The sequence below is a fragment of the Symphalangus syndactylus genome, chromosome 19, assembly GCF_028878055.3.
Source record: "Symphalangus syndactylus isolate Jambi chromosome 19, NHGRI_mSymSyn1-v2.1_pri, whole genome shotgun sequence".
Taxonomy (NCBI): domain Eukaryota; kingdom Metazoa; phylum Chordata; class Mammalia; order Primates; family Hylobatidae; genus Symphalangus; species Symphalangus syndactylus.
Window position 1 is genome coordinate 58102253 of NC_072434.2, and position 22018 is coordinate 58124270.

The 22018-nt window shown below is 39.9% G+C and overlaps 1 protein-coding gene across 14 annotated transcripts in view; it reads left to right on the plus strand.

Annotated features, from left to right (window-relative positions):
* The first annotated feature begins 928 nt into the window (after nucleotides 1-928).
* RPS6KC1 (ribosomal protein S6 kinase C1) overlaps nucleotides 929-22018 on the plus strand; it is a 250262-nt gene continuing 229172 nt past the window's right edge. For 3 of the 14 annotated variants that reach the window (XM_055235079.2, XM_055235085.2, XM_055235087.2), the window contains exons 1-2: nucleotides 1464-1733; nucleotides 21323-21358. In XM_055235079.2, coding sequence (XP_055091054.1) covers nucleotides 1629-1733; nucleotides 21323-21358 — 141 coding nt within the window. In that variant the 5' untranslated portion in view covers nucleotides 1464-1628. Of the gene's footprint in view, nucleotides 1734-21322; nucleotides 21359-22018 lie in introns of all 14 variants that reach the window. The other 11 variants (XM_055235086.2, XM_063613900.1, XM_063613901.1 and 8 more) reach the window with 7 other exon arrangements.

Consider the following 22018-nt stretch of genomic DNA (forward strand, 5'->3'; position numbering starts at 1 on the left):
AATATATTTTGTGATTTTATTTTTCCCACTAGATGGTACTTGAGAACAGGGACTATCTACTTTTTTTTTTTTTTTTTGAGAGAAGTCTTGTTCTTGTCCCCCAGGCTGAAGTGCAATGGCGCGATCTCAGCTCACCGCAACCTCCACCTCCCAGGTTCAAACGATTCTTTTGCCTCAGCCTCCCAAGTAGCTGGGATTACAGGCGCCTGCCACCACGCCTGGCTAATTTTTTGTATTTTTAGTAGAGACGGGGTTTTACCACGTTGGCCAGGCTGGTCTCGAACTCTGACCTCAGGTGATCTGCCCGCCTCGGCCTCCCAAAGTGTTGGGATTACAGGCGTGAGCCACCGCGCCCTGTGGGAGAACAGGGACTATCTTTGTAACTCCAATGCCAAATTGGCATCATGTCTAGCACATAGTAGGTGGTGAATTCAGGTTTAATGAATGACTAGTAGACTTAGATATATGTAGGTTGAAAAGAAGGAGCCAGTGGTGAGAAAGACATAGAAAGGAGATTTGGAATGTCATTGAAACAGTGTCTTAAGGTCTGCCAAAGAGGATGGGATTCAGATCACATGTGGAGTCATTAATTGTAAAAATGAGCAAGTGATATGTGCACGTCTCAGACTGGCATGGAAATGTGAGAAGATGAAGGAATTGGTACTAAGGGCCATAGCTGCTTCTTTTTCTTCTTTTTTCCCTGTGAAGAAGAGTGGTGGTGCAGAGAGTAGGGAGGCAAAAGGAAGAGGAACAGAGTCTTTAGGATAATGGCAAAAACTTGGAATGAATATTTTGTGGAATGAAAAAGAACCCTGATCACAAAAAGATAAAGGAACTGCCAAGCGTTGATAACAACCTCAGCTGAAATTGGAAACTGTAGTGAGTGGCTTGGAGGGGCGAGTGACATATTTCTTTCTTCTAGCCAGAGGCGGACTCCAGATTTTCGAACCTGAGGGGATTTTTAAAAGATTGATACTGGCTTGGGAGCTTTTTTGGGTTGGGGGCTTGCTGTGCAGATGTGTTACAGAAAGGCGCTCAATGGAAGGAAAGTCGTCTTAGAAAGAAGTAAGGGATATGTCTCAGAGAATGAGATGTTGCTGTGGGTATTTAAAACGATAGACCGTGAATAGGCAAGGAAAGAAGGTGCTAGGCTATGGTATCTCTCCATCCCTTCAACACTCCACGTAAGTTTGTACTACGGCGGGGCGGAGGCAGGGAGGACCACGCTCTCCGGGTGTGGCGTGGCTATACCAACTCTCACAAAATCTAGAAGGTGACGGAGCTAGCGTACAAGGAGTCTTTAGTGGAGAGGCCCGAGGTTTCCGCAGTGACGGCGGTGGCAACGCAACCCCTTAATCTTCAACTACAGGCCAGTCCCAGGTGCCCCAAAAGGGCTAGAATCTAAGGTAGAGTCTCCCCTCCCCCTAGAAGCGGGAGACAGCCTGGCCCGGAAGCTTCTTTGCTGACCCGGAAGCAGAGCTGTGCAGCGGAGGCGCCGCCGTGGAGCCGCCTTGGAGCCACCGCCCCCTCGCCGCTTCGCCGCTGCGTTGGGGAACCTGGACCGCGGCGGCGCCGGGTTGCCCTCATGATCCCGGGCGGGCGGCGGCGGCGGCAGAGGCGGCGGGAGGATGACCTCTTACCAGGAGCGGAGTGCCGACCTGGCCCGTTTCTACACTGTCACCGAGCCCCAGCGACACCCAAGGGGCTACACAGTATATAAGGTCACCGCCCGGGTGAGTGCCGGTGTCGGGCTAGGATGGGAGCTTGGATTGGGACCTGAGGATCTGGGGTGGGGACCGTGGTGTGAGGGTACCTGACTCGGGCTCAGAGCCGAGGGTGGGACCAAGTGCTGCTCCTACTGGCGGGACTTGGGTGTCGGAGGTTGGGATTTTTAGAGTAGTGGCTGAGTGTGGTGTGCCCAGGGCTTCACTGTAGTAGGTCGTGGTAGAGTCCTTTTTCTGGGGGTGGGGCAGTCAGTGGTTGATGGTTTTAAATTGATGACTCAGTTCTCATCCCGTTTGGACTTTCTCTTCTGAGTTCGCAATTTGCAGAAGTGGTTTTGCTTGCTCCAGGAAGATAATGCAGATTTAAAAGTGTTAATTTATGTATTGTTTGGCTTATGTAACGTAAGTTATTTTTTCTTTTGACCTTTATCAGGTTTGCTGTGAGGAAGACAGACTCTTGGGACAGATGTCAGTGTTAGGCCACTAACCTAGGAACTGTGGATCCGGGCTTTGTCAAACCCTTGAGTTTTTCATGTTTTTCAGTAGGAGACTTGAAAAAAATCTGCTGAGGGTGGCTTGTGTGAGCTACCATGAGGGCACATTTTAAAGTTGGGAGGCTCCTTTACATCAACTAACTGGTCCAATTTTTAGTACCCACTTTATGTTTCATTGCTTTTGCCTTGAGTTTTAAAGAGAGTCTGCATCTTCTTCTAGGAAAGTAAGAATAAATTAAAATTAAATAAGTATATATGTATGTGACGTATGTGTACATGAATATATGTGTATAGTAGGCATTTTGTACACATCACCCAATTTAATTCTCATTTTAGTGAGGAAGAAACAGATTAAAGCAAGTTTAGTAACTTGCCCAACTTTACATTGCAAGGCAGTAGCAGGTCTGTCTGGGATCTGAAACCAGTTTTGCCTAACTCCAAGTTATATAAAATATTAAGAATTAACTTTATCAATTTTTAAAGAAGAGAGGTACAGATTAAGTAACCATAGTTCAATATACATTTGGAGGATGTAAAGCAGGCCTTCAGAAGAATCTTTTTTTTTGAGACGGAGTTTCGCTCTTGTTGCCCAGGCTGGAGTGCAATGGCATGATCTCTGCTCACCGCAACCTCTGCCTCCTGAGTTCAAGCGATTCTCCTGCCTCAGCCTCCCGAGTAGCTGGGATTATAGGCAGGTGCCACCATGCCCTGCTAATTTTTTGTATTTTTGGTAGAGATGGGGTTTCTGCATGTTGCTCAGGCTCATCTCGAAGTCCTGACCTCAGGTGATCTGCCCGCCTCGGCCTCCCAAAGTGCTGGGATTACAGGCGTGAGCCACCGCACCCAGCCTGAGAAGAATCTTAAAGGTTAAATAGATCAGTTTGGGCCATGGGAGTGGCACGTGGTGTATGGAAATGGTGCACAATTCAGATAAATGTGAGAAGGAGGGATAGATGAACATGTCTGTATAAAGATAGTGAGAAGACCTGACCTGCTATTGCCGATTGCTGTTCGGAGAATAGAGGGCAGTTTGTTGCTCCCTGTTTGCACGTAAGGTTGCTATATGGGTGGAATGTTAGTTTCAGGTTGTGTAAGAAATTTTGTGAGATTGAGGGGCCCTTGTTATACCACTCTTGAAACCTTTCTAGTCATTGGGCCCTTTGAAAATCTAGACTTAGTTTCGTAACACAGAGTGTGTGGAATCAGAACAGTTTTCAACATACATAATGTTTCTCCCACAGAATCCTACTTATCCTTTAATTTAACAAGAAAGTTATATTGTATTAATTTAGTTGCATGTCTATGTCTCTTAGTGGATTTAGAGCAGTTCTCTATCACTGGCATTTGTTTCTGCTTGTATCAAATAATAGATAAAAGAACATGCATGTGCATGGCACACAGTGCCTGAAAAACATTGTTGAATGTTTTCCTCTTCATTGTACACAGCACACCCAACAAATGTTTAGATCCAGGCACTAAATACTGTGAGGGACGTAAGGCTGAATAAAGCAGAGATCTTTATTCCTTTCAAGGATATTCATAGTAGCAAAGAGTTTAGTATACTTAAAGAAGTGTGATATAACACAGGAAGTTCCAGCAGACACTACAGAAAAGGGCTGTGGGAAGACAGATTGCTTCTGGATCAAGAGATTGGGGAACATGTACCAATCAAGATAGTTAAAAGGGGAAGAATCCAGAAAAGGAGAGGATATGAAAAGGTAGACAGTTGAAGGGGTAGAGTCCATAAAGACCTGGAGGTATGAATATGTGTGGAACTGGAATTGGAAGCACTGAGTATAATTATTTGTATTGTTACTTTACAAAAGGAAAGGTTAACCAAATTCAGAATTTTTGTTTTCCAGGGCGTAGTCTTGCTCTCTTGCCCAGGCTGGAGTGCAGTGGTGCGATCTTGGCTTACAGTAACCGCGCCTCCTGGGTTCAAGCGATTCTCCTGTCTCAGCCACTCAAGTAGCTGGGATTACAGGCGCCCGCCACCATACCTGGCTAATTTTTCTATTTTTTGTAGAGATGAGGTTTCACCACGTTGGCCAGTCTGGTCTCGAACTCCTGACCTCAGGTGATCCACCCGCCTCAGCCTCCCAAAGTGCTGGGATTACAGGCATGAGCCACTGCGCTGGCCAAATTCAGATCTTAAATATCTGAAGCTGTGACCTATTTACTGAGCTAAGTTTTGACAATATAAACTAGAAGATAAAGTAGCACATTGCCTTAGAACTAACCAAATTTATATATATGCATGTTACATATTGCTGTGGTTATTTGAACTTGAAAATTGCACACACTGCCTTTTTTCTTCCCGTAAATGTTTATGTCTTCATTTATTGCTTATGTTACAGATTTTGTTTTTAAAATGTAAGGTCTGAGAGTCAACATGGAGACATACTTTTAAAGTAACTGTGCTTAGTATTATAAAATATTTCTTGAGCGTTAAGGAGAAAAACGCCTTTTTTCAGGATAATTAACCAGGTAAATAGTGCTCTCCTGAGAGAACTTCATGAGATAAAAATTAAGAATGTCTTCTGTATATTTTCTACTACTGATTTACTTCTAGCTTCAAGGAACAATTTTCTATATTTTTGATCCTTGCAGGGTTATTTCTGTAGGAGTAGAGTTTTAATCATTGGAAGTACCAATGTTAAATTTTGGATAGCAAAAGAGCTTTTTCATCTTCTTAAATCTCCTTTGTGCTTTTCTGCAGTTCTCTGAAATCTGGCAAGCTTAGATGATTTTGAGGCCAGTTGCAAGCATACTAACAGATTCTGCAGTTAAACTCTGTGTTATTTCTTAATTTTTATCTAGAATAAGTACCTCTATTCAGAATTGGAAAATTCTTTCATAAGTTCCCTTTGATTCTTTAGTTGAAGGAGACACAAGTATAAGAGAACCATCAGCAGTGTTTTTCAGTTATTTCATCATGCTAAGTTTACAAAATTCTCATATTGTAATATAGATTTCTCAGCAACAGTAGGTGAATGGCAGTTCTTGCCTGTATTTCCATGAGTATAAAAGGTATGTTTTTATTCTCAAAAGACAGTGCTGCATTATAACTTATTTAGTTTACATTGAGCCATAATTTACATACAGTAAAATTCACCCATTGTAAGTGTCCAATTTGATGAGTTTTGACAAATGTATACAGTTGTGTAACTACACCATGTTCATCACTGCACAAGTTCCCTCATGTTCCTTTACAGTCAGTCACTCCCCCTCATCCCCTATCTCTAGGCAACCACTGGTTTGCTTTCTGTCATTATAGATTGGGTTGCATTTTCTAGAATTTTGTATACAAGGAATCATACAGTATGCACTTTTTTTTTTGATCTGGCTTCTTCCACTCAGTATGATTATTTGAGATTTATCCATGTTGTCATGTGTTTCATTCCCTTTTCTTGCTGACTCATATTCCATTGTATGGTTATACTGCATTTTATCTGTTCACCTGTTGATGGATATTTGGGTTGTTTCCAGTTTTTGGATATTATGAATACAGCTATTATGAACATTCATATACAAGTCTTTGTATGGACATATGGTTTTATTTCTCATGATACCACATGACTTTGTTTATGTAGCTTTATACTAAGTTTTGAAATCAGGTAGTCTAAGTACTCTAACTTTCTTTCTCAAAACTGTTTTGGCTATTCTAGATTGTTTGCATTTGTGTATAAAATTTAGAATCAGCTTGTCTGGTTTCTACAAAAATGCCTGTCCAGATTTTGATTGGGATTGTATTGAGAATGTAGATGAATTTCAGAAAAGTTGATATCTTAACAATATTGTCTCTGATCCATGAACATATATATCTCACCATTTATTTAGCTCTTCAGTATGAGCAGTACTTTGTAATTCTCAGGATACAGTCTTGCACATGTTTATTTTTATTTATTGATCTTTTTCAGAGATGGGGGTTTCACTGTATTGCCCAGGCTCGAGTGCAGTGATGCAATCATAGCTTACTGCAGGTTGAGCTCTTGGGCGCAAATGTTACTCCCTCCTCAGCCTATCGCCTGGGATTGTGGGCACAAGCCACCTCATTGGCTTTGCACATATTTAAAGTAGTTTGGGTTTATTTTGAAACCAGGAGAATGTATAAATCCTAGTTTTATTATACGTAGCTAGTGTTTGTTGAGTAATAACAGCAAACACATGGCGCTTACTGAGTCAAGCAGTTTATATTAAATTAACACATTTGTCACAGGGGCCGAGTGAGTAGTTACCATTATCATTTCCACATTTTCGATGAGGACATTGAGGCACAGAGACGTTTAGTAACTTGTCCAGGGTTGTATAGCCAGCAAGTGGTAGAGTCTACATTTGAACCCAGGTAGACTGGTCCCAATCACAGTGCTTTTAATCCCAATGCTATGCTGCTGAATACCTGTATTATAAAACATTTTTCATTAGGTGCTGTGTGAGTGTGCATATGGGGACACCTATGTGTCCTCACAAGGGCATTACTATAGTTTGGCAAAAGTGATGGATACATGAATAATAAGTAACTGTGATGATGTGAACAAAGGGGAGTAAGGGAATTAATGGGAAGTACTGAGCTTCACTTAAGTCTGAAAAATTACCATTTCCAAAGCTTCAAATCGAAGCACTATTTATATTGCTTGGAGGGAACCTGTCCTCAATTCCTGACCATATTCTTGAGCAGCCTGCTTGTGCCTGGGAGCGGAATTATTTGTGGTTTCCAAATGAGGTTAGAACACTACATTCTTCCATATCTCTCTGTTAGATGCTATTTTCTCTGTCTGAAATACTCTTTCCTTTTGTCTTGGCAATCTCTGCTCATCTCAGGTGTCAGCTATACCCTGTGTTCCGGGAAGCTTTTTATTTTTTAGGCATTGCTGTCTATATGTCTTGTATCTCCTCCATTATCATAATGTACTTGACACCTCTTCTGATGGCAGACTCTATTCTTTTTTGAGAGTCTCACTCTGTCACCTAGGCTGGAGTGTAGTGGAACGATCACGGCTCACTCTAGCCTTGACTTCGCAGGCTCAAGCAATCCTCCCACCTCAGCCTCCCTAGTAGCTGGAACTACAGGAACGTGCCACCCTGCCTGACTAATTTTTGTATTTTTTTTAAGAGGCAGGGTTTCACCATGTTGCCCAGGCTGATCTTGAACTCCTGAGCTCAAGCGATCCACCCACCTCGGCCTCCCGAAGTGCTGGGATTACAGGTGTGAGCCACCATGCCTGGCCGACTCTGTTTTTAAACTGTATATTCTTGGTGCCTAGCACAGAGCTTGGACCGTAGTAGGGATTTCAGGTAGGCTGGAAGGAGGCAGCGCTTTGCTTTTCAAGTGTTGATTTTTAAATTAACATACGATGAAATTGACTTATTCTTTTGTATAATTCTTTGAATCTTAACATGAGTATAAATTCATTTACCACCATAATCAAGAAACAGAAGTTTCATCATCCCAAAAAACTCCTTCATGCTATCTCTTTTTCCCACCCTTCCCCCTACTCCTTATACCCTGGCAAGCAGTGATCTATCTCTACAACTATACTTTTGTCTTTTTGAGAATGTCATATAAATAGAATCATACAGTATTTAGCCTTTTAGACTGATAACCTGCCTATTTTTTTCTTTGGGTTGTTTGTTTTCTTACTCTTGAGTTTTGAGAGTTCTTATGTTCTGGGTATCTTTTTTTTGGGTCAGATATGATATTTGTAAATATTTTCTCCTGATCTAGAGCATATCTTTTAATTCTGTTAAGTATCTTCTTTTTTTTTTTTCCCTTTAAGACAGAGTCTCCCTCTGTTGTCCAGGCTGGAGTGCAGCGGCACGATCATGGCTCACTGTAGCCTTGACCTCCTGAGCTCAAGCAATTCTCCCACCTCTCAGCCTCCTGAGTGGCTGGGACTACAGGAATGTGCCACTGTGCCCAGCTAATTTTTGTATTTTTTAAATAGAGACCCAGTTTCACCATGTTGCCCAGGCTGGTCACAAACTCCTGGTCTCAAGCAATCTGCCTGCCTTGGCCTTCCAAAGTGCTGGGATTACAGACGTGCGCCTGGCCTTTTTGTTTTGTTTTGTTTTTTTAGAGATGGGGTCTTGCTGTGTTGCCAGGGCTGGAATGCAGTGCTTATTCGCAGGTGTGATCATAGTGTGCTACAGCCTCGACCTCCTAGGCTCAAGCGATACCCACCTCAGCCTTCCAAGTAGCTAGGACTACAGGTATGCCACTGCACCCAGACAGTGTCTTTTGCAAAGCACAATTTGTAATTTTGGTGAAGTCCAGTTTATCAGTTCTTTATTTTATGAACCATGCTTTTAGTGTCATACCTAAAATCTGTGCCTAACCTCAGGTTACAAATATTTTTCCCAATGTTTTCTTTTAGATAACTTATTTCTTTGCATTTTATATTTTGCTCTATGATCCATTTTGAGGTTTTTTTTTTTTTTTTTTTTTTTAAGGTGTAAGGTTTGGGTTAAGGTTCTATTTTTGCCTCTGGTTGTCCCATTGCAACAAAACACCATTTGTTCAAGAGACTAACCTTTCTTCATTGAATTGCCTTTACTCCTTTGCCAAAAGTCAGTTGACTATATATGTGTAAAGCTGTTTCTCGATTCTCTTATTTTGTTCCGTACCATAGTATCTTGATTATTATAGCTTTATACTAAATCTTAAAATTAGGCAATATTGTTTCTCCAATTTTATTCTTTTTCAAAATTATTTTGACTACTCTAGTTCCTTTGCTTTTTTCATATATATTTTAGAATCAGTTTATCTATAGCTACAAAAAATCCTTTTGGGATTTGATCAGGAGTGCATTAAATCTGTGGATCACTTTAGGGAAAAATGGACATCTTTTCTATGTTGAATCTTCAAATCTATGAACACAGTATGTCTTGCAATTTATTTGTGTTCTCTGATCTCTTCTATCAGCATTTTGTGGTTTTAAGCAAATTGCTTCTCTGTATGTTTTGTTAGATTTATTCCTCACTATTTCGTATTTTTGTAGCTATTGTCAATAGTGTTTTTAAAAATTTTGGTTTTCAGCTTTTCTTTGCTAGTATATAGAAATTTAGTTCATTTTTGTGTTGTCCTTATATCATGTGACTTTTCTTTTTTTTTTATTATACTTTAAGTTTTAGGGTACATGTGCACAACGTGCAGGTTAGTTACATATGTATACATGTGCCATGTTGGTGTATCATGTGACCTTTCAAACTGACTTATTAGTTCTAAGACTTTTTAGTAGAATTCTTGTTTTTTTCCTGCATAGACGATCTGTGTTGTCTGCCAAAAGGCATAGTTTTATTTATTCTTTCCAAAACTTATGTCTTTTATTTCTTTTTCTTGCTTTATTACACTGGCTATGACTTGTAGTCCACAGTCTTGAATAGGAGTGGTGAGAGTAGACTTCCTTGCCTTCTTCCTGATATTAGGAGGAAAGCATTCAGTCTTTTATCCTCTAGTATAATTTTCACGGTAGAGTTTTTGTGTATGGGAGGCTGCATGTTTTATTTATTTATATACATATATATTTTGAGACAGAGTCTCGCTTGTCATCCAGGCTGGAATGCAGTGGCGCAATCTCAGCTCACTGCAGCCTCTGCCTTCTGGGTTCAAGTGATTCTCCTGCCTCAGCCTCCTGAGTAGCTGGGATTACAGGCATGTGCTACCACACCCGGCTAATTTTTTTTTTTTTTTTTTTTTTTGAGACGGCATCTCGCTCTGTCGCCCAGGCTGGAGTGCAATGGCGTGGTCTTGGGTCACTGCAACCTCCGCCTCCCGGGTTCAAGTGATTCTCCTGCCTCAGCCTCCCGAGTAGGTGGGACTACAGGCACCCGCCACCATGCCCAGCTAATTTTTATACTTTTAGTAGAGGTGGGGTTTCATCATGTTGGCCAGGATGGTCTCGATCTCTTGACCTCGCGATCTGCCCTCCTTGGCCTCCCAAAGTGCTGGGATTACAGGCACGAGCCACCACGCCCGGCCACACCCGGCTAATTTTTTTGTATTTTTAGTTGAGACGGGGTTTTGCCATGTTGGCCAGGCTGGTCTCGAACTCCTGGCCTCAGGTGATCTGCCCACCTCAGCCTCCCAAAGTGCTGGGATTACAGGCGTGAACCACCGTGCCCAGCTGCATGTTTTACTTTTTAGTTTTGTTAGCTTTTAAATTTTAAAGTAATATATAGTCATACACGTTTCAAGCAATAATTTGAGTCACTTTAAAGGAAAAAAAAAGAACCTACTAAATTTTAAATCCTTAACCTGTTAGGATTATTAACAAATGTCTGACATTAAAGCAGTGGGAGTTGTTAGATTTCAGTTGTTTAAAATCAGTAGCTTCTTGAAGATTTCTTGAATAAATACTTAGTTTTGGCTTAATCTGGAGATATTTTCAACAAACAAAATAATCATAGGGATAGGGAGGGCAATTAGTTTGTTGTAAAATATATTTATGCTTAAAATTTTTGAAAAATGGCTCTCAAGGTGTCTTGTGTTTTCTGGAGTCTAGTTTTATTCTACTCTTCCTTTGTTTTTGACTTGTAATATCGTTTAGTAGAAAACTATCTAATATACCAAAAATTCCAGTAAATGGAACTTAAAAAATGTAAACCATTCCTGATTTCATCTTGTTTGTTGACAACTTGATCTCAGATATTAAGATTTTGTATTAAACTGCAAACTTTCTTTAACATTAAGGATTTTGATTTTCCTTGAACCTTGATTGGAAAATAATTTAGAATATAGCTATAATTGGTAAATTTTGAGGTGAGAAAAATAACTTTAGCAAACATTTACTGAGTATCTAGAGATAACTTGCAGTTTTAGCTTCTTTACTCTCCCTGAGATTTGGGGATTTTAATAATATAGAAAGCCATAACTCCTTACTGTCTTTGTCAGTTTGGATTTTTATAACAAGATATTATAGACTAAATGGCTTCAACAATAGACATTTCTTTCCCACAGTTCTGAAGGCTGCAGGCTGGGAAGTCCAAGACCAAGATGCCAGCAGATTTAATACCTGATGAGGGCCCACTTCCTGATTTGCATACAGCTGCCTTCTTGCTGTATGGTCTCATGGCTGAGAGAGATCATTGTCTTTTTCTTGTAAACGCAGTAATCCCATCATGAAGTTCCCACCGTCATGACCTGATTACCTCTGGAAGGCCTCACATCCAAATCCATCACCTTGGGGATTAGAGTTTCAACATGAAATTCAATATGAATTTTAGGGGGAACACAAACATTCAGTCTGTAGTACTTTTGACATAATGCTTTCGTGAAAACTTGCTAGAAAGTTGAATGTCTAAAATTTGTCCCACTGACTTATCTATCTTATACGGGAGTTCTTTCACTCCAGAGAACTAAAAATTATAAAATGTCTAATTATGGTTTGTGCAGGTGTTGCCTCTTGGGTCCAGACTGCCTGGCTGGTGGGTGATAACCAGCCCAAATATTCTTGCCAACCAGTGCCACCTGTGGCTCTGCAGGGCTGAGCAGGAGAGAGGAACTGAGATGCAGGTGGTCGTGAAAGGGAGGTTGAGTTTGGTAAGGTAACAATTGCCTATGTGAGCTGGGTGCTTTGACCTACTTTTCATGCAAGACTTGTGTTTTTTTTTTTTTAATATATGAAGTACAGTGTAAATATGTCAGTATACTTACATGAAAGTATGGATTTTATGAAAGTTAATGTCTGAAAATCAGGACTGCATGCATTATATTGACGAATGTGCCACTTGGTATACCTAATCACAAGGAGAAATGTTCAGAATAGTGTAGCCTTCCATTTCTGCATATCGTATTATTCCTGTCCCACATTCAGAGATTCATATCTTTGAAAAATGAAAAGAGTGGACATGTTTTCCATGTCTGATTATTTGTACCTTGACACTTAGTGTAATTACTAAGTATTACTTTTGTCACTTTTTCTTCTTAGCTCTGCTACCCTAAACTAGCAGCTGAACAGTGATGGTGAAGTTAGCCCTCTGAAGACTTGATTACAATACTGCTCATAAAAGTAGCTTCTTAAATTTTATATTTAACTTCTCATCAATATTGGTTTCTAAAGGGGCTTATTTTATCTTTTTTTTTAACCTAGGAAATATTATAAGTTTGAATAATTTTTGTAGTTTTGTTTTCTAGTACAGGTTGAGCATCCCTATTCTGAAAGTTTGAAATCCAAAATGCTCCAAAATCTGAAACTTTTTGAGTGTCAAAATGATGCTACAAGTGTGAAATTTCACACTTGACCTCATGTGATAGGTTGCAGTCATGCACACAATTATTACAAATACTGTATAAAATTACTTTCAGGCTATGTATATAAAGGTATATATGAAACAAAGGAGTTTTGTGTTTAGCCTTGGGTCATATCCCCAATATATTTCATGTATGTGCAAATATTCCAAAATCCAAAAAAAATCCAAAATCTGAAACACTTCTTGTCTCATGCATTTTGGAAGAAGGATATTCCACCTGTAGCTACTTATCTATCTTATATGAGAGTTCTTTCACTCCAGAGAACTAAAAATTATAAAATGTCTAATTATGGTTTGTGCAGATGTTGCCTCTTGGGTCCAGACTGTTAATCTTTGTTAATCTTAACAAAGAATACAGCTTTTTGTATATGTCTAACAGAGTGATTTCTAATCATCATTATGGTGGTAATCAGATAAGAGAGTGCTTTTGAATCTTTTTTTTTTTTTGGATGGAGTCTCGCTCTGTCACCAGGCTGGAGTACAGTGGTGCGATCTTGGCTCACTGCAACTTCCGCCTCCCGGGTTCAAGGGGTTCTCCTGCCTCAGCCTCCCAAGCAGCTGGGACTACAGGCACACCCTACCACACCCAGCTAATTTTCGTATTTTTAGTAGAGACAGGGTTTCATCTTGTTGGCCAGGATGATCTCGATCTCTTGACCTTGTGATCCACCAGCGTCAGCCTCCCAAGGTGCTGGGATTACAGGCGTGAGCCATCGCATCCGGACAAGCGAGTGCTTTTGACCTGACTTTTAAGGAAATGTGGTAATATTTATTAAGAAGTAGATAGAATAAGTTAGCATACTGGAAAGGATTTCAGGGACCCAGTGACAATGTGACCTGTTGATTATTATGGAACTGACCTAGGCCAAGCCTCAAAGTCTGATCTTTGTTTTCAGAATAGGCAACGGTGCTGACTGGGTCTTGTCTTTGCTTTTACTTTGTTTTAGTACTGAGCTGGCAGAAAAAGCAGTTCATGGGCAGTACCAACACCATTATTCAGACCCCATTCTTTTTAGTTCCAAGCCCCTTGATTTTTTTCTGCTTTTCCAAAGTGGTTCTTCAATTTCTCTATTTTAGTTGACTTATAAGACAAAGGGTTTACCTAACTGTAATGCCTATAGGCATTTTGTCAGAGATATTTTGTCAGGAATATTACCTGAATACTTGGAATTTTAATCTTGAAAAGAGCCAATTGACTTACGGCCTAGAGAGAGCACTTTGGAGTCATGGAGTTGTGAGATCTGGTCCTGCCTCTGTTATTTGATTGAGTCTATTTTCTAGGTCTTTTGTTATCTCATCTTACCAAGCATGGTTGTTGCGATTATTGAATGGAGTATTTAATTTCTTAGCACAATAAGAGATAGTTACTTTTGCTGTGAGACATTGTTTTTCTAAATTCATAATTTGCTGTTCATGAACAGAGGCAGATGGACTACAAAAATTGTGGTAGTGTTTCTCTAGTGCTTCAAATTTTAGTAGGTGTTATACTAAATAAATAATGAGAATGATAATAATAATAACATAAAAATAAAAAGTTGACTGGCTAGATGTCTTTGGGAAATACTATGTGTCTTCCTTTTGGGGATTTACTAGGCATATTAATGTATTAAAGGGTTTGAAGAATTCTGCTGTAAACAACATTCCCTTCTTAAACAGAGGTAAACTGAATTGATTATTAAGCCCTTCCTGTGAGATCACTGATTTTAACGAATACTGGTATTCCGTGTAACATGGTTTGTGAAGCACTGCTGTAGGGTAATACTTTTTTTTTTTTTTTTGTATTTTTAGTAGAGTGTAAGGTAATACTTTCTAAGATGAGTTGGTGATAAATTTCTAAAAAGCAAGAAGCTTTTCAAGATATATAGATAGTACTAACTGAGTCAGTGGCAGTTAATGCTTGCAGTGGAAATTTGTGAACTTTATTTTTATTTTTATTTATTTATTTTTGAGGCGGAGTTTCACTCTGTCACCCAGGCTGGAGTGCAGTGGCGTGATCTCGGCTCTCTGCAACCTCCGCCTCTCTGGTTCGAACTGTTCTAGTGCCTCAGCCTCCTGAGTAGTTGGGACTACAGGCACATGCCACCACACCTGGCTCATTTTTGTATTTTTGGTAGAGGTGGGGTTTCACTGTGTTGGCCAGGCTAGTTTTGAACTTGTGACCTCAGGTGATCCACCTGCCTTGGCCTCCCAAAGTATTGGGATTATAGGCATGAGCCACCAGGCCTGGCCAAATTTGTGAACTTTTTTTTTTTTTTTGAGACGGAGTTTCGCTCTTGTTGCCCAGGCTGGAGTGCAATGGCGCAATCTCAGCTCACTGCAACCTCCACCTCCTGGGTTCAAGTGATTCTCCTGCCTCAGTCTCCGTAGTAGCTGGGATTATAGGCGGATGCCGCAACGCTTAGCTAATTTTTGTATTTTTAGTAGAGACGGGGTTTCAACCATGTTGGTCAGGCTGGTCTCGAACTCCTGACCTCAGGTGATCCTCCCGCCTCGGCCTCCCAAAGTGCTGAGATTACAGGCGTGAGCCACCGTGCCCGGCCTTTGTGAACTTTTTTTTTTTTGAGATGGAGTCTTGCTCTATTGCCCAGGCTGGAGTGCAGTGGCGTGATCTCGGCTCAATGCAAGCTCCGCCTCTTGGGTTCATGCCATTCTCCTTCCTCAGCCTCCCGAGTAGCTGGGACTATAGGCACCTGCCACCACGCCTGGCTAATTTTTTGTATTTTTAGTAGAGACGGGATTTCACCGTGTTAGCCAGGATGGTCTTGATCTCCTGACCTGGTGATCTACCCGCCTTGGCCTCCCAAAGTGCTGGGATTACAGACGTGAGCCACTGTTCCCGGCCTTTTTTGTTTTTGTTTTTTTTTTGAGACAAAGTCTCGCCCTGTTGCCCAGGTTGGAATGCAGTGGTGCGATCTCGGCTCACTGCAACCTCTGCCTCCCGGGTTCAAGTGATTCTCCTGCCTCAGCCTCCTGAGTAGCTGGGATTACAGATGCCTGCCACCATGCCTGGCTAAGTTTTGTATTTTTAGTAGAGATGGGATTTCACCATGTTGGCCAGGCTGGTCTCCAACTCCTGACATCAGGTAATCCACCCACCTCAGCCTCCCAAAGTGCTGGGATTATAGGCGTGAGCCACCGCCCCCAGCCCTTTGTGAACTTTTAATGAAAAGTGTCACTGTTTTAGATTCCAACTTTTGTGGAATTTATTGGTTGAACTTTGTGACAAACTCTCTTGAAATTTATCCAGAGAAAAATTACCGAGTTGCTAGCTCAGTTTTATTCATTGTCAGTCAGTATGGTTATATTCTTCCCTCAGATTTCTGATTGATATTCTTATTTTTCATTAACTTTTCAGTCACAGAAGATAATTACACAGAAAGAATTGTTACTCATGGATGTTTGCACTCAATTCACATCATCCTAGCCGTTTTGTAGTTTTGGTTTCCGTTTTGGGGGACACATTTGTAAAGTATTTAAATGAGATGTCATATTTGGGAATACTGAATCCCTAATAGTGGGGTACCAAGTGGTTGAAGTTGGTAATGTAGTTGGGAATTTAGAATTTTTATAATGCGGTTGCATAGGAATCAGACCTAGTATATTCTCCATTGTACTGCAGTACCTGGCAGCAGAGTAGGCACTAATATGTGTTGAATGAATAGGTGCAATAAACAAAAACCTAATGGTGATGGAATTTTATGGAAATAAGTAAACTTCATTATTGCTGAAAATACCACAGATAAATAGAGGGAGGCAGTGTAATAGAGTGGAAAGAGCAGTAAACCAGGAGTCAGACAGTCGAGGATCTCATTCTAAATTTGAAGGTGAATAGCCATGTGACTTTAGACAGGACTCTGAACCACCTTGTTTTCTTATCTGTAAAAGGGGAAGTCATTAATAGCTACTCCTGCCTAACTCATAGGTTGTTGAGAAAATGAAGTGATTCATTAATATAAAATTCTTTGCAAATGTAAATGTACAAAGTCAAATTTTCCCTATGCCTAGCACAGTGCCTTGAACAGTATTAGCACAGATATAGACTGTTAATAATAAAAATGAGGCTAAAAAACCAAGAGTTTAAAACTGATTCTTGGAGTGCTCGCAGAATACTAGGGGGCAGAAGGATGAAGAATAACCTACAAAAGAGAAGCAAAAGCACCAAAGAGGAAAGAGAATCAGGGAAGTATAACCCTGTACTTTTAAGACACAGTTTTCACTAAGCTTTAGGCTTGTCAGGTAATACCTAAGTAGCTTTTGATTTGATTTTCCAAACCCTGTCTAAATTTCCTCCTTCACTGTGAAGTATTTGGTGGGCACAGAGTAGTTCCTTTTGTAAGCCTAAAATTAAAGACCTTCACTTAGGTAGTTTAAGTGTACTTCAACTTTGATTTTCTGTGTATTGCATAATAATAATGAATTACTTTTGTTACCAAAACACCAGGGGTTCTGTCTAGGTCCTGCTGCTTGTCACACAGAAAGCAATCTCTGAGACAATGAGTATTGCTAAGGAAGCTGGCTTTAATCAGGTGCTGCAGCCAAGGAGATGTCTCAGATCCATTTCTCTGACTAAAATTAAGAGTTTATATAGCAGGGAGGAAATGTGATTATCTATGGGAAAACAGGAACTACAGAGGGTTAAGGAAGCAATCGTGACGGATGAGAGGTCTGGCATCTCATTGTTTGGATGCAGTGATCTGGTGAATTTCAGTTCATTTGATATTGTAAAAGGAAAATAAATCTTGGGGCCCCCAGATCACTAAGCTAAAGGTAAAAGTCAAGTTGGGAACTGCTTAGGGCCAACCTGCCTCCCATTCTCTTCAAAGTCACTCCTCGGCTCACTGAGATGACTGTTAATACATACCAGATTGCCTCATTTGGAGAAGCGAATCAGAAACTCAAAAGGATACAGCCATTTGTCTTTTATCTACCTGTGACCTGAAAGCCCCCTCCCCACGTCGAGTTCTCCCACCTTTCTGGACTGAAGCGGTGTACATCTTACACATATTTATTCATGTCTTATGTCTCCCTGAAATGTATAAAATCAAGCTGTGCCCCTACCACCTTGGGCACATGTTGTCAGGATCTCCTGAGGCTGTGTTACGGGCGCGGATCCTCAATCTTAGCAAAATAAACTTTCTAAAGTAACTAAGACCTGTCTAAGATATTCGGGGTTCACAATATTAATACTTTTTGAGAGGCCTCAGGGCCCTTTCCTGAAGAAGGAACTCTGATAAAACAAATGTTAAGTTTCAAGCTTTAATACCAGAAGGGTCAGTTTCCATGTTTATCCAGAAAAAACTGTCTGTAGGACTATTGGGTCAGTGTCACTTTTATTATCATGAAGACATTAAGAGTCTTACATCACTAAACCGTGACTGGTTGACTGCTTTTGGGATGCCACTTTGCTCTGCACAGTGAGGATTCAGTGTCATGGGAAAGATCTAGGATAAAGTATTTCCCAATCTGTTGCTTAGCATATTACTGTTATCTGAGGTATGGAAATATGTTTGGGAAATACACCCTCCTCCACTCTGCACTCCCCTCCCACCCCACCACTGTGTGCTCCAGGAAGAAAGTGACTTGCTCACCATTGTAATACAGCACATAGATAGATGTATGTAAAGCACTAAGAGGACAGCTGAGAAATAATCAGATTGGTTATTTCTGATAAGATGGTTTTAATATTGTGGCTATTGTTAAGGGATGGCTAATGTGTTTTTGTTTATGCAGTACACATGTATTTGATTTCCAGGACTGGCTCATCTGAAGAACACCCAAAATGTGGTACTTCTAATATGTACACCAAACTAAGAAATAAGTTCTTCTGTCTCAAAAAGATAATTTGCTTATATTAAGGAAGATTATTTAAAATACTTAAGATACCTTAATATATTTATAAATTCAGGAAATGTATTAAACTAAGAAAAACATAAATTGTGAAATTTAAAGTACATTTGAATAGACCTCGCTGTGAATGACCATGTGCTATTTTTGGTGGGTGGATTATTAGTGGATTGGTTATCCATGACTTTTCTTCTCAATACTTTTCATAAAAATGTAAGAACGGCAGGGTGCAGTGGCTCACGCCTGTAATCCCAGCACTTTGGGAGGCTGAGACAGGCAGATCACGAGGTCAAGAGATTGAGACCATCCTGGCCAACATGGAGAAACCCTGTTTCTACTAAAAATACAAAAATTAGCTGGGCATGGTGGCACATGCCTGTAGTCCCAGGTACTTGGGAGGATGAGGCAGGAGAATCACTTGAACACGGGAGGCGGAGGTTGCAGTGAGCCGAGATTGTGCCACTGCACTCCAGCTTGGGTGACAGAGCAAGACTCTGTCTCAAAAAAACAAAAAAAAAAGAAACACAAGAAGCAAAATTAGTCATACTATGTGAAATACTATACTTTTGGAAAGGTGTGTGTGAGGGGACAGGCTGGTATTTGAAAGTAATAGCTAAATTCAAAGATTTGAATAATGTATAGTTGTTAAGTTACCTGTTACAGTCTCTTATACTAAATCTGTGTTGTCTGATTTGGTAGCCATTAACCACATGTAGCTATTTTGATTTAAATTTAAATTAAGGCCTGCAGTGGCTCACACTTATAATCTTACCACTGTGGGAGGCTGAGGTGGGAGGATTGCTTGATCCCAGGAATTTGAGACCAGCCTGGGCAACATAGGGAGACCCCCATCTCTACCAAAAAAAAAAAAAAAGTGTATATATGTGTGTGTGTGTGTGTGTGTGTGTGTGTGTGTGTGTGTATATGCCGACTGTGGTGTTGTGTGCCTATAGTTCCAGCTACACAAGAGGCTGAGGTGGGAGGATCAGTTGAGTCCAGGAGTTTGAGGCTGCAGTGAGCTGTGATCATGCCATGGCACTCTAGCCTGGGTGACAGAGTGAGACCCTGTCTCTTTAAAACAAAAATTTTTTTGAATTAAATGAAATGAAATTAATGTAGTTTCTCAAAGTAGCCATATTTCAGTGGCTCAGTAGCCACACACATGTGGCTAGTGGTGGCTGTGTTGAACACTGCAAATAGAGAACATTTTTTTCTATTATCACAGAAAGTTCTATTGCATAGCACTGTTGTATACATTAATGAAAATTGCTACAAGATTTCACCAAGTTTATATATTCTGAAAGTTGGAGAATAGAGTGCAAGATATTTGTTCTCTGGAATTCTTAGGTGGGACCTTTTACAGTGGTTAACCTGTCTGGTAGGGGACAGAGGAAACTTTTAAATTATAGAGTTCTTGCTATGTTCTTATTTGTTGTTCACAACAGCCAGGCCAGGCAGTTAGTATTATCTCCGTTTTATCGATGATATCAAACCTGTAAGTGGAGGAACTGTAATTTGAACCGAGGTTTGTCTGACTTTACATCCTCTATTTTTTGTTCTTGTTTTGGACTTTAAGGGTGGTGCTGAATAGATTATAATCCCTAGTTCATGGTGTATTGTCATTGGATATCAAAGACCCTTTTCTTCCTCACACTCATAGGCAACCATTTTAATGTGTGTTTGATCTTTTTTTAAAAATTTTTTTAAAGTGAAAGCAAGTTTATTAAGTAAGGGAATAAACAATGGCTACTCCATAGGCAGAATAGCCTGATTTATCTTTTTGTTTATTTTTGCAGAATACACCACTGTAGCTTCAAAACCGTTAATTTGACACTTACATGGATGGTACTGTATTATGTAATCTAATGTGAGATTTTCCTAATTTAGGATGCTGTTTGATGATGTAAACACCTAGCCTTTTTAAAAGTTTTGTGAAAAAAATCTTTTTACGTGGTGTTAGACTTTTTGGCCTTTGTCATCAGAGAAGTCTGAAAGAATCTACTCTTTTCCTCTTTGCTTAGGGAGTATTGACAGAAGGATTATTTGTCCCTGAATGTTTGTAAATAATTTATATTACTTTTGTTTTCTTCATCATTAGGCAGCCAGTGATTACTTCTCATACTTCTCACATGGTGTGTCTGAGCATTATAGCTGCTTTTTTTTTAATTGAAATTTTTTATTGTGCTAATTGTAGATTCATATGCAGTTGTAAGAAATAATGTAGAGAGATCCCTTGTACACTTTGCCCAAGTGCAGCTGCTTTTTATGCTTCTAATTTGTATGTAGGCTTGCTGGGAAGGGGAGATGTAAACAAACTTGTTAGAATTATGTTAATTAAGTAAGAGTAACTAGATGCTTTTTCTTAAGAATGTAGTGAATATATGAACTTTAGCATGTGGACTTACTTTTAGCTGCTTTTTTGCTTAATTTTTAGTATTGTTAAAATAACATTTTTAGCCAAATTAAATTTAACAGAGTTTAATTGAGCAAAGAATGATTCACAAATTGGTCAGCCTCCTCAGCCAGTGTAGGTCCAGAGAGACTCCAGCACAGCCACATGGTGGAAGATTTATGGACAGAAAAAGGAAAGTGATGTACAGAAAAGGAAACTGAAACAGCTGTATTGGTTCCAACTAAGCATTTGCCTTATTTGAACACCGTTTGAACAGTTGGCTCTCTTTGGCCAAAACTTGGTGATTGGCGCCAGAGTAGGTTACAGTCTTTACACATTATTTACATATCTATTTCTCTGTTCATTATGTACAGAGAAACTTTTAGGCCAAACTTAAAATATGTAGCCTAAGGGAGGTAACTTTAGGTTAAACTTGATTTAACAGTATGTATTTCAGATAGTGAAGTTATTATATAGCTGAGTTTTGGATAAATGATACAGTGTTTATTTTTTTAAGCAAATTGAATTTTTCATACAAATACTATTGAAAGTTAATTATACAAATATGAAATCTTAAATTTTGATAATGATTAGAGATTTCTATGTATGTTTTGTTTTAGGTTGTTTCACGAAGAAATCCAGAGGATGTTCAGGAGGTAACGTTTATATGAAGATTTTATTTTATGTATTTGATAAAAATTTAACTAAATGCTTTTTTGAGGAAATCACCTGAATCATTTGTACATCAATCTCTTTTTTTTGAGACGGAGTTTTGCTCTCGTTGCTCAGGCTGGAGTGCAGTGGCGTGATCTTGGCTCACTGCAACCTCCGCCTTCCGGGTTCAAGTGATTCTCCTGCCTCTGCCTCCCGAGTAGCTGGGATTACAGGCATCTGCCACCATGCCCAGCTATTTTTGTATTTTTAGTAGAGATGGGGTTTCACCACTTTGGCCAGACCGGTCTCGAATTCCTGACCTCAGGTGATCCACCTGCCTTGGCCTCCCAAAGTGCTGGGATTACAGACGTGAGCCACTGTGCCCAGCCTGTACATCAGTCTTTATATGTTTGCGTGAAGATTGTCTTCATTTCACAGAACAGTAGCTGAAGTGTCCTATTTGAGACCTACTAAGTAATTGTTAAGTTTTGGTAGGTGTTGTTATATAAATAAGAATTTAATGAATTATGGTGCTGTTTACTAAGTGGTAGTTGTTCTGGTAACTAGTATTTACAAGATTTCAGTATCACTTAAGGGCCCTTATTTACCCATTTCAAGATCATAATGCCTGTGTAATAAAAAGTATTTGGTAACTAATATTT